This window comes from Anarrhichthys ocellatus, unplaced genomic scaffold (genome assembly GCF_004355925.1).
Source record: "Anarrhichthys ocellatus isolate YVR2014 unplaced genomic scaffold, GSC_Weel_1.0 scaffold14, whole genome shotgun sequence".
NCBI lineage: Eukaryota > Metazoa > Chordata > Actinopteri > Perciformes > Anarhichadidae > Anarrhichthys > Anarrhichthys ocellatus.
Genome location: NW_022280044.1, coordinates 133011 through 146642, shown reverse-complemented (window position 1 = coordinate 146642; position 13632 = coordinate 133011). Strand labels below are relative to the sequence as shown.

At 43.1% G+C, this 13632-nt stretch overlaps 1 protein-coding gene across 2 annotated transcripts in view; it reads right to left on the bottom strand.

Moving 5' to 3' along the window:
* The window catches only part of znf704 (zinc finger protein 704), a 38978-nt gene that overhangs the window by 21646 nt on the left and 3700 nt on the right, over window positions 1–13632 (bottom strand). For both annotated transcript variants that reach the window (XM_031854248.1, XM_031854249.1), the window contains exon 2: window positions 10795–10982. In XM_031854248.1, coding sequence (XP_031710108.1) covers window positions 10795–10982 — 188 coding nt within the window. The remainder of the gene's footprint in view (window positions 1–10794; window positions 10983–13632) is intronic.

Genomic DNA, 13632 nt, shown 5'->3' with positions numbered 1-13632 from the left:
AAATAAAATGTTAAAATAATTTTGACATGTGTTGTACATGAACCAACTGTTCTCAGATTGGTGGAAATCGTGGCTTCAACTGGCAACATGGCACCAGTCAGCAGAGGATAAAAAAACAACGAGATAAGTCATTACTGCATGGAAGTGTGTGTCGATGCAGTTGCATGAAGGAGAATTTTACTCAAATGAACCAACCCTTCCGACAAAGACCCTCGACAGAGCAGGTGAGAGAAGCACCCATGTTTCAATAAATGTCCACAGGAGGTCATGAATTATGCATGCTATATGGAGGGTATGGCTGTGTAACATGGTGTGCACGTGTGTGTCTGTGCATTTAATGTTTGCAGATCTAAACTCCAGTGTGTGTGTGTGTAATGGGCGTGTTGTTTCCCTTCATCAAGGCTGTGAGGCTCAAATGCCTGCAAGAGGGAAAAAAAGAGAGAGAGAGGGGTCTTTAAGAGAGAGCGAGAGAGAGAGAGCGAGAGAGAGAGAGAGAAGCCCCTGGTAAACACATCCATTTTCAGCTCATAGTGAGGTAATGCTGCCAAAGCTACCACAGTCCACACACACAAATACACACACAGTTCTGCAGGCGGCCCTCGAGTTTGGCAGACCATCCGAGCCAAGCCCCTAAAATAAATGCACACACACACACACACACACACACACACACACACACACACACACACAGCCAGCCACCCCCCCGCCCACACACACACACACACACACACACATTAGAGTAGAGTTCAGCGTGTGGAACTCAAAATCAAAACAATAACAACCTCGTCTGCAGATGCTATTTGGCTCATGTGACCGAAGCCACTGGCTCTCATTGTTTACAGGGAGAGAAGGGAGGGGGGGGGGGAGGTTGACAAATCTGTAGTTCTGCTGCCTTGTTGATATTAAGAGCTCCATGAAGGTGGGGGTGGTCTGTTGAAGAAAACAGGAGATGGTCTGAACGACCTCTCCAAATGGGGGTTGAGGGGGCAACTGTACCAGCTGTCTTCTGAATTCCTGTGTACACCCACACACACACCCACCCCCCCACACACACGCACACACACTATATCAACCCACAAACCTAAAAGGGCCACTGCTGACTGTTTACCCCCCTTACTAGCTGTTCTGCACAGCGACAAGGGACAACCTGAAGATAAGCAGAACAGTGAAAAACTAACCTTTTCCATCAGGGGGTCGTGTGTGTAAGTGTGCATGCGTGTGTGTGTGTGTGTGTGTGTGTGTGTGAATGTGTAGTAACCATTTTCACTGCTAGCCAGCTTGCAGGTGAAGCTAGGGAAGGTAATGACAAATGTCTTTAAAGAACAAAGGACAGCAGAGAAAGAGAGAGAGAGAGAGAGAGAGAGACAAAGAAAAAGTGAGTGTGTGTGAAAGAGAGCAAACACAACACAGAACCCCAAGAGAGAAGAGATGGAACAATCAAAGCTTTATCTCATTTGAAAGGTGGGTTGGTGTGAGGCGAGATTATGATTGGGTACGTTTATGAAGCACCTGGGGTCCACCAATTAAACATTGACAATTCCGGCACAACAAACGGAGGTTTATGCATATCAAGGCTTTTAAATGTCGTGAAGATTTCTGGGGAAGTCACGAGAGCCAAAGCATAATATATCGTTAAACAGAAGTGCAAAGTTGAGAATAGCAAAAGAGGCAACCGGACAAACACATCAGGGATCACGAGACTGTATTTCTCTTTTCAAACTATTAAGCCACATGCTTCATTCCGAGTTAAGTCATTCAGCACACATTTAAGGGAAAATAAGATGGGAAAAAGCTGCCACCTGTTTCTTTTTACTGTTTATGTGTAAGTGGCCGAGAGCAAGCGCTGGAAACCCAACGGATTACCTTTTTAAATGTTCTTTTGGAAAGTGCCTGGTCTCTTATCTATAGTCCTGGTCTGCTGCCTACTCGCAGCTTTAGATCTTCCGAGAGACACCAAAGACCACAGAGCCGCCTTATTGGATTATGAAGTAAAAGGATATTCTACTGTTGTCCTATTCGGGTCCAATTTATGTAGATCGGCCCCAGCAGATGGCTGCTAGATGCCAGACTAACAAATGGCTAACTTTCAATTAACTTTATCGCTCCCCCCCTCTCACAACATTAGGCCTTTCTGTCGAGGAAGACATCTGTTGGGATAGTTTTCGCTAAATGTTTGGCTTATTTAACCGTGCAGTGGATTCAACAGTGCGGAGCAGAATGCGGAGGGATGCCAAATGTTGAGATGCTGAATGTCAAATAGCTTTCTTGTGGGTAAGATGTTATTCACGTCATTAAAAATGATTCTGGTCAAAAGCAAAAAAACTTCGATGCGTGTGGCACTATCGTGACTTTAAGTTTGTATGATTGCCGATGGTGTGAAAAATGATCCGCCTTCTTGGAGGTGAAATTACAAGCCACCGTGCTAAACACATTACAGCCTCTCCCGCGGTGTAAATATCTTTTAATACGTCTGTTAGTCCAGATGGTGGATTCATACCACATCTGGGAATCAACAGTAGTGCAGCCATCGTGCCCTTGATTCATCACTCCAGTTATAGGATCACATGAAGGTAACGTTTTAGTTGGCAAATATGTTCCATCACTTTAAGCGTTCCGAGGTTATGACTGTAAAATGTGCAGAAATATGCTTCAATAGACTACCTGTAAACCTTTTTACAGCATCACTTGGATCCCGACGATGTATTCGTGTGCTTTCAACGTGGGCTCTTTTGATCAAGGGCGGTTTGTGGGATTCAGGGTCAATTCTCCAGCAGGATGCCATTGTATACTTACACTGCTAACTACAGTCCTTTCATTGTCAATGACTCGACTGTCATTGCACTGGTGCAGACACTGTTGACTGGATTGAAGGTTGTCCAAACGTTGCTTGAGGGGAAGATGTTCCGAGTGGCTGCCAGACGTTTGTTGAGAAAGCAGAGACACTTGTGCTCTGACCCGACTCATGCAGGCAGCATGGTGTAGCATGGTATATGGCAGAGCTGATGCAACTTGTGTGAAATCACTACATCCATAACACACGTGTGTGTTAATACATTTAAGTTAGAATAAATGAACACGCTCAAAGTACTCTGATAGATGTACTGAAGCACACTGAACAAGCCGCACTGAACTATTGGACAGACAGAGAGCTTCACAGCATGTTTCCATGTTTTGTTCCAAGTCCTTTGGACAGACTCTTATGTGTTCCCTTTTAAAATGCGTGTCTGCATGACACTATGATAGGTTACTGAAGCACACAAAATAGTTTTCTTTAAATCGCTTTTTTGTTTTAAATAATCCAGTGTCATAAATTGATGAAAAGTACATTTAAGTGGCCCCACATTACAAACGTATGGCGAGCAGCTGATGGGAGGAAGAGATATGTTCTGTTCTTGGATGGTCCTGTCTTTGAATTTAATTTGCACTTCTCTCCTTGGATTATGATAAAGAATAATTAATGTTCTCACGCGAACTGTCACGGACAAAGAAAGGAAGTCGTTTCAACAACTCGTCTTTAAAGCAGGCGCTGCTGACAATCTGAAAAGCGGCGAGTTGGAGTCAAATCTACTGAAACCCGGACGTACACAAGCGCACACGTGTCACAGGAGGGCACCTCCACCGCTGCTTTGCCCACCGCTTGGTCATGCCGCGCCCACTCTGCTAAACTGCGATAAAATTGATGAGTGACACTCAAATTAAAACGGGGCGAAAATTATGACACCCTCATGCCGTGCTCTTAATTAGTACATCTCCATTTTAATTAATAACGGCCGTCAGCCTGACAGATATCAATAATTCAAAACAGACAGGTCAATGGAGCTTCAAAATGGATGGCCATAATTAGAAATAGTGTGGGGTGGAGGTACTTCTGTCGGGCTGGCTTTGTTTTTAATAGCTTACACTTGAGAAGCATGCCCCCCCCCCCCGTTGTGTCACAATGTCTTTGCCCCAAACCAAAACTTTGCCAGGGTCAGTACAGTTATATTAATACTAAATTATGGCACGCAATTAATCAACTCACAATCCCTTTACCTATTTTGTACTCAAGATTTATGCTTTTATATGAGCACTTGTGGTTTTTTTTTTTACTAAAAACTTAACTCTATGCAGAGCTTAAGGTAAAGCCAGGTGAAGCGGTGGTTGTCCTGCATTTAACTAAGAACAAGCACAATAGATAAAACCAATACAAAAAACTGCTGCAATAAGTGTCTTGAATAAACACAAGTGGCTAGTTTTAATGGAAAAACAAGTTAATTGACTTCCATTTAACAGGAAAACAAAACATGAAACACAAATAAAGATCACTACGTTCAAACATCAATCTACATGCAGGTCCGACAGCACCTAAATAAAATGACTATATAGCAACATTCAGTTGCTATATATTGACGGGGCTTTCTTCTCTGTGCCTATAATAACAAGTGAATTCAGATTATTTTCAGTTATGCTCAAATTTTACACAAATAACAGTTTGTGTCGTCAATCTGAAGGCAAGTGGCGTTTTCCAGGTGTTGTTCTTCTCAGTTCAACGCACTGTCTGTGTAACACTGTGGTCAGTTGGCATCCCCTCCTAAATACCACGGACGACCATAATGCACGTCAGTCGATAGAATCAATTAGAGCTTTTTTTTGGTTTCCCTGTAGCACTCTGTGTCATTGGTCCATTACAGCCGGGGACTATGGATTAGTGTGACGCAGCAGAGGGCCCACAGAGCCCGCTGTCACATAAACATCGGCCTTGCACTATGCATTATAGAAAGCACGCCGGGAATTAGTAAACGCAAGACTACCATACAGACACAACCACATCCATGTGGGACAAATTAGGGCATTAGTGATATTTTCTATGAGGCTTTAGATCGATTCCTCGGTTGAGTCATAACATCGCTGCCGTCAGGCCGACACATTTTGTCAAAAACCCTTGACATCGAAATCCTTAGAAGCAACGGTATATTTATTTACAACATCAATAGCTGCTAATAGATATGTGCAAAATGACACATGATGAGTCAATTCTACTGCGAGCATCCCAGTAATCGGCATTAAATGACTCTGCTGCCAAATACACCATTTAGATAAACTGTAGACTTTGTGGATTTCATTTAAACGGCATGCAGTAAACAGTTGATGTCAAAAACGGTAAAATCTTTCTATTCTCAATAACTGATGTTGTAATTAGCACACCAGATGTACAGCAATGGACAAAGTGTCTCTGAAGTCTTTTGCTGTTGAAGTGAATGTAAATCCTGGGTTGGGTTCACAACAACACACACACACACACACACACACACACAAGCGCTTTGGCAAAGGTTTGCAGTGAATTTAGGCCGACCGTCTGCTAATCCACGGTTAAGCTTTCCCCCACCCACACTCACCGATATTCAGCACGCTTAATTAAAGACTCAATTTGCATATAAATGTAAACTCGCAATTCCACCCATGCGGCATCACAGGTGGTCGTTTATTTTCTTTCTCCAGGAGTTAGAAGTTGTCGAGCGAACCGGCACAGAGCAACTCGATGCGGCTCGTATAGGCGGGCCGCGGGTATCGACAAAGAGTGAGCGCTTTGTCTTTGATTAGTCCGTGTGCGATACATCTAAAGCTGAGTTAACAGCTGGGTGGGGTGGATCCATGACAACTCCACAATTGTATCTGAGATTAGAGGTTCAGTGCAATCAACTGAGGAGGTTGTCAAGACTCGGAACAAAGCAAACTCCAGTGAATCCGGCTGAATGGAGCAATCCAAGTAGAGATAGAAAAATCCAATAAAAACTGATATGATATCTAAAAGATTCACTTAGACCACCGTGTAATGAGCCTCGAGAAAATGTGTCAAGCTGGGAAATCGCAATGACAATTTACAGCCACACAAGGTGCTTTTGTCTTATCTGGGTTTTCTTCTGTGCATCTTTCATTCTGTCCCATTATGCTGGAACACGAGATGGAAAGTGGGAGTTAAGAGAAAGGCTCCGATACCGCAACGGTGTAACCCCGACTAAAATGAGATCATATCACTCTAATTCCCACATGTTCGCACTGGTTACCCGACGCTCCCAGAATTGATTTTAAGATTTAGCTGATCCCTTTTTAAAAACACAAATGCACCTGGTGCCAAGATATGATCGCAGACATTTTAAGCTCATGCGAGCCCAGCTCAATACGCCTGGTTGGTCCCTACTGGCTTTTCTGAAGCCAAGATTAAAAACAACATTAGGCTTTACTAGACAACGAAACAACCTGTTGTGATGAGCTAAATCTGTACATTAATATAAATCTCTCCTCAGAAACTTAAGATCCATCTTCACTGATCGAGTTCATAGCTTTTAAAAAAATCTATTTCTAGTCACTATTCAAGTTTTGAGCACTATAACGAAGACAACAGTTTATTGGAAAGACCCATTAACACACACACACACACACACACACACACACACACACACACACACACACTCACACACACACACACACACACACACGTGTTTCCAATTGTTTAAAAAAAACGTTTTTTTTCTTATCATGCATCAACATCCATTCCTGCCTGCTAAAGTTGTCATTATGACAAATCCCATAAGGTCTGGAACTTTGGGAGCCATTATTATGGCTCAACAACAAGAACCCTGTGTTACGCTTATTGCTGTGTATATAAATACAAGCACATTCCTGTTTGATATTCTTAGCCGTGTGGAGTTCGGTCAATCTGATATTCGACTGAACACACATAGTTTGGTCAAGTAAATTGTTGCAGCACAGACTTCAATCAGATAATAGTACATTGAGTCCTGGAGAGTGAGACGGTGAATGAGGGAGAAAAGAAGAGAGAGATCATCAGAGCTGTCTTTTCAGATGGTAATCGCATGGTTTCTGAACTCCACTGGCATCCAAACAAGGAAAACTGTTTTCTTTGGCAAACGCGAGCATCTCTCTCACTCTGTCATTCACTCTCTGGAGAACTCACACTGCTCTCATGCACACACTCTCATTTAAAAAAGAAAAACAAAAAAAAAAAAAAAAAACTCCCTCCTTTGCCACAAACACATTGTGCAAAAGGAGTAATACCACCTAAAGTGCTTTCCGTAAAGGTAAGATATAACCACAAAGGCAAACAGAACATTGAGTAAAGGCCAAACAAGGGGATTGTGAAGCCATGGCGCTTTATCAAAAGACCGACGGTAACTCGAGAGTCCCTTTGGGGCTCTTTTGTGCTGAGGATGGGGAGTCTTTGGGCTCGCTCCATGTCAGAGTTGGCTGATGTGCCGGGCTACGAGTGTGGAACACATGGTTGGCTCAGCGCAGTGAACTGGGTGATCTGCAAATACACCGATCAACAATAAAAAGGAACAACAACAATAAACGGTTTGGTTTTGGCATTAAATTGAGTTTTGAAATCAGTCCCTCCAGCTTTGGTTTACAGCTCCGTGGAATGGTCATCCGAAACCATAAATCAGATGAAATGTGGTCATCGTGTCGGACTTAAGTATTTAAAAAGAAAAAGAAGAAATTACAACATCATAGAGGAGCAGCAAGGGGTTCAGCTATTTTCAGAAACGCGAGTAACCCTGCTTCATGCTACAGAGGGATTGCTGGCGGTCTGAGGAGGAGATTTGAACCCTCAGATCTGTTGTTTTGGAGTTTTGCAATAATACGCAGAGCACTCTCTTGATTCCCCCCTTTAACTAAGGTTATACTTCACTTCCCCTGATAGCAATTAGTCCCCAGAATGCTATTTGTCAAAAGCCACGCCATTCGTTTCCACGGGTATACCACGCTAGCTCTTGTTACAATTGACATGAGCTCCTGGATGAAGGAGAAGGCCCAGCAGCTGGCTAAAATCAAAACACTGTGACAATCAGACAATAAATGTGGTGTAAACAAATCACAAATCTGCCACAGCAAGCAAATCCCTGCCTCTGTATCTCACCACACGGCACTTTTAAAGACATTTCATAAAGGAAACTATTTATTTGGACATTTGGGAGAAAATAGGTCCATTAAGGAGTGACACCCATTGATTTTTTTGGAGAAATATCTGTGAAGTAAATGTGCTGCAAACAAATGAACGACGACGGAGGCTACTCGATAACGTAATGAGAGCGGGACCAGCTGACAGAACCGTAATATGTCGCAACACAAAACGCCCCCGAGGTCTAACGTCTATACGGCACATTGTCATTTTTCCTCTTCCTTCCCAATGATTGCGGACGAGGCATCGAGGTGCTTCAGTGGCTCCCCGTGAGGGGGGGAACCTATAGTATCTGGGTTTCAAGGGACCTGCACAGCCATCAAACAGCCAGACATCTTCTTGGTAAATCACCAGCAGAGAGGGAACTTTCCAGAGTGCAATTAACAACCTCAAGGTCACACTTCTCTGGAGAGTTAGATCTGGAAAAAAAAAAAAATCCTCAGGCATCCTCTCCCTCTCTTTCCTCTTCTGCCGTTATCCTCACAGCTACACACACACACATGCTCTCTCCATCTCCTTCAGCCTCCTCTCCACACTCAAACATTTCCTTCACTTTTTTACCTTGTTACTCCCTCCCTCCCTCCCTCTTTCTCCCCCCTTGTCTCCATTACGGATAAACGTTATTTGGTGCTCTTTCCTCCCCGGTGCCAGAGCGGCGCTGAAAATCGGTCGCAGGTGTGCCGAGGACGAGAGCCGTGGATCTTGATCTCAAGGCAATGATGGCGCTGTGGTCAGGGATATCTGAGAAAGGAGCTCGGGGGTCATACCTGATCTCAAAATTTTGGCAAGAATTAACTTTCCATGTTCTTGAATGTGTGGGCACACTTTACAAAATGGACTTTTTTTTTTTTTAAGTCCCGTTTTGCAGTTGGTGATTTAACACAATAGGTCGCTGGATTTTGAGTAGCAGGCTTTGAAGTGTTGTACAGAAAATAATGAATGTCAAGTCCCGGCTGTTGGCTAGAAACAGGTGTACACATGTTGTACCCTTTGCTTAAGGTTTTGCATGTTCCAAGGGCCTCCTCTCTACACACAGCCTTTACATACCTGCTGTCCGTCTCTCTTACCGGGCAGGAGATGACTAAATCCTTCAGGTAGACAAACCTAAAGAGGAAACTCAACTTGTCTCTGCAGAGCACACTGTTGAAAATCAAACTCTAAATTCACCGACAGCTTCTCAGCTGGCATGCCGCACCATCCAAATGTTTCCGAAGGCTTTGGATATTTTCTCATCGTGCGGATATTTAATCAAACCTTCCTCTTTGGGTGTTTCTGCTTCCGTGGGGCGCTTGGCTGGCAATTCTTGTACCGATGATGCTCCACAGACAGGCAAAATAAAAACACAACATACTTTGGCACATTGCTGTTGGAATTTTGGCGAGAGAGGCGACTTGGGTGTGTTATTGAAATGTTGTGTGTGTGCGCACACTAACAGGTTTTTTCAAGGTTATGGTTTCTCTTAACTATTACATCAGGATTATTGTATGTAGTTGTTTTTAATAGGAGGATAAACAGGAACTTGGATTATAAAGTGATCGTGCAACTTGTGCGAGGGCAGTGAGATGATCAATAAGCCGTTTCACTATAACCGAATAAATATATCAATGTTATGGCAATCCCTATGCAAGGAGCTAATAAGGATGGGACTGTTTTAATACTTATGGTCGATTCCATGTGATAGATTCAGTTTTAAAAGGAGATTCCTCCTCTTAATGGGCAACAAGAGAGAAGCAAATCAATGACTCAAAAGCAAATAACTATTAAATGTACAGCGGGGCTCAGGGTGCCGTGATAAAGCTGCTCAGATGGCGACTTTACCTGTATTTTCCGGCAAGTTGCCATCGATTGGACTCGTCCAGCAGCACGGGGATAAGTAATGGGGAGTGATGCTCGTTAACAGCGCGGTGCTTCACGGGGTTTCACATTTAATAGTGAAAGTGTCTTTATTGGATGGCTCTTCACTGCCATGGACTGCTGCCTATTAATGTTTAATTATCCTGCTGTGGACCAGCTTCAGTGGTGGATTATGCTGACCATTTAAAAACAATTTGTGTGTGTGTGTGTGTGTGTGTGTGTGTGTGTGTGTGTGTGTACACGATGTAAAGAGAGTCACTGAATGTGTGATGCATCATAACATAATAACTGTTGTGTTACATGAAAGCTTCTCCCACTCAAGTTTCAGGCGTATTTCTACTTCTGGCTATTCTGTAACTGTCTTTGCTACGGAGCAGTAACGAGGGCAACAATGCAATTTTCGTTTCTTTGTTAGTCGACTTTCATGGCCTTGATGAGTTCGCGTCGCACCACTTTTACCTTTGGGAAAAACACCAGAGGCAATGCCATTCAAATAACCATAATTGCTTCAGTGAGCTAAAGCAACTGCATGGGATTCTTCCAAAAAATGACATTTTGAACACAACCCTTTAATATTCAGGGCAGGAATGAAATCTTAAGACTAAACTCAATTTGGGTACCGGACTAAAAACGCATTCATCCCAACACACAGACACCACTGATGTGAAGTGCAACATGTATGGCGGCATTTAATAAAATATGTATGTAATGGAATAATAGTGGACTCCTGTCAAATTGCATTCAGTGGTCTGATAAAAATGGCCTCAAGGACCACATGAAAAGAAATGGGATGTCAGCCCAGATTAACTATGTCCTATTTATGAAATGACATATCTATGTCATAAACCTATGAACTTTGCGTGTGGGAACTCAAGCTAAACCTCCTCTGAGACAGGACTCTCGCTGTCAAAGAACTGGCATTGCTGACACACACACACACACACACACACACACACACACACACACACAGACTGTCCTACCTGGCATGAGGGACATCGATGCTGGAGGAGACCACTTTGCGTTTCTGCTCCAGCAGGGACACTGATCGGGTGTCATGGTCCCGGCCCACGCGCCTCCCCTCCGAAAACCGCTGCTCCTCCACGCCCTCTGGGCTGAGGGAGCCGCCTTCCACCTTATGGCTCTCTGGAGCTCCGTTACTGGAGCTATGCTGGAGAGGGGTGCAAAGAAGATGAAGTCAGTGGATAGGTGGAGAACCATGTGGGTTAGTGTTAGTAACAATGCTGGTACAGGAATACACCATGAGAACCGTGGATGATGTGCAAAGTACAGAAACAGGCCTTCTTACCAACAATTGCCAACTGTATTTAAGTTGGGGTCTGGGCTTGTTATCCAAGCCCAGACCCCAACTTGTTAAAGATTTTCATGTTTATACATCAAATGAAGGAGTACATGGTCCAACATGGTTTCAGACATTTTTCCAACCTCTTGGGCTTAAAACAGCATTTTCCAAAACAAATTGGATAAACTAAAAAATGCACCATAGTTATAAAACAAGGCTGTTCATTTTTTAGTTCCTGGAGAAGATTTGGAGATATGAGGTTTTCAAAATCGAAAACCACAAGTTACTGTTGATAGCTCTTCTAAAAAAAAAAAACTCTCTTCGCATGAACAAAAATAAACGAGACTTTACACAAAAGTACTGTATGCATCTGTGATACGAGACCTTTCTTGATGGTGCATTTTTTTGAAAGAACAAATCTTTGGAAACTGATCAAATAAAATCATGTTAACTATCATGTGCCACAAGTCAACCTGATGTGTCTACAAAGTCCCAGGGTAGCACTGCAGGTGGGTTGTGGTTGTTGTGTGAAGTAGCCAATATTGTGACATAGGCTATAAGGACTGGGTGATGGTGCGTGTTGTCGGCAACCCACCCAACCAGTCTTGAAACACGGACTCGCGTTTTAACATGCTTTATGTGTGTTTGAACCTATCATCTATATTAATATACAACCAATGTGTTTACGACTGAGAAACATGTTAAAATGGTCTACATTCATCTCAAAGTGCACCAGACCGCTTTAATACGCACCAAATTTGGTTGTAGAGGTATTTTTGTCATGTTTGACAGCATGAATATTGACGAGAAGAGATATAAAAGCTTTTATTTTGGTGATTTTAAATGTGCCAAAAAAGTCCATCGGCCATTGACTCAGCCTACCATGGAGAGCAAATGTATGGATTTTTAGTGTTGTAGTGTAACATACAGGACTTGAAGTGTAACATACAGGATTTACTGGCTTACAAGCAAACTGGTTTATAAGCTGCAGATCGGTTAAATCTTGCAGAAATTCCATTTTTACAACGGCATGTGATACAGTTTAAGGCAAAGTTGTCAAAGTGGGGGAACCACAACTTAATAACTCCATAATAAACGCAATCACACGCTCCATTTAGCAAGACTGCAATACACAAAATAACAAATCACTGAGCCAAACACAGTTACCACCGAAATAAACCATTCACTGACAAATAATCACAAAATAAAAGCACTTCTGTCATCTGAAAACGCCCACCTGTAGCAATGTAAAAAAAAAAAAGCCTAACATCATTTCTTCTCTTATACGACAGCAACAAATGGCATGCTTCTGCACATGAATACCTGCATGCACCTACGCTCACACCAACACACACACACACACACACACATCTCTGTAGGGAACTAAAGCCATCAGGCTCTTAGAAACACACGGCTGCCCATGCCAATGGAGCGTTGAGGAGTACGACATGCAGGCCAGTGAGTGTGTGTGTGCATGTCAGTGTGTGTGCGTGTGTGTGTGTGTGTGTGTGAGTGTATGATCTAGATCCTTATCTCAAAGCACTGCAACACGATTAGGGCCGACTGTAGAAAAGGCAATAGCACCGTAGCCAATCACCCACACACACACGTACATGCACACATACACCAAGAGAACAATTTACTTAGATTAATGAGGTAAAAACAGGAGAAATGAGTATCGAGTATCGCTCATGATAGAGGCTGGTCGCACAAACACTCAGTGGTGCGTAAAGCCCTCTGTGAAAACACAGACTTGAGTAAAGCAACAAGATGGATTACAGTGGCTCGGAAAAGATTAGGTGTTGTGTGTACGACGAGGGTCCTCCTCCGATAAAACCAACAGCAATTCCTTCCTTTCACCGGGCCTATGAATGATGGCCTTTCACAGAGCCAGGATATTGTGAAGCATGCCAAATCGGTTGTGAAATGTGAGTTGCATGTGTCGCAGCTGGTGCATACGTGTGTGTGTGTGTGTGTGTGTGTGTACACATATTAAATACCCTGAGTGTCCCGCATATCTCCCTTCTCTTTCTCTTTATCTCTCTCTCTCTCTCTCTCTCTCTCCCACTCACACAGAAACTCATAACCTACTTGCTTTGGGCCGTTTGTCAAGCGTAAAGAGTCTTGAGCCTTTATGGGTCAGAGGTCATGATGAGGCAGGCTGACACAGACCATAAATTGAATCCCACGGGCCCGACTGCGTCTCTTAGCTCCCATTGTTCTTTGTTGCTCGGAAGTATTTTTCCAGTAGCACATCTAATGCATGTGACCGGGATTAGGAATGTTAATGATGGCAGGATGATGACGTCACATTGGATGTCACACCAGAGCTGAACCATCGTTGTTTTTACTGAAATCGCAGTTTGAAGAAGTGGCAAGAGCTGCAATATTTATTTTGAGAACTGTTGCTAGCAAATTTACTTTGCTGTAGCTGATAGCTAATTAACATTGATATCATGGATTACTCAAACTACTGTATATGAAACTCATGCCGACCATGGTTATTTCATATAAATGA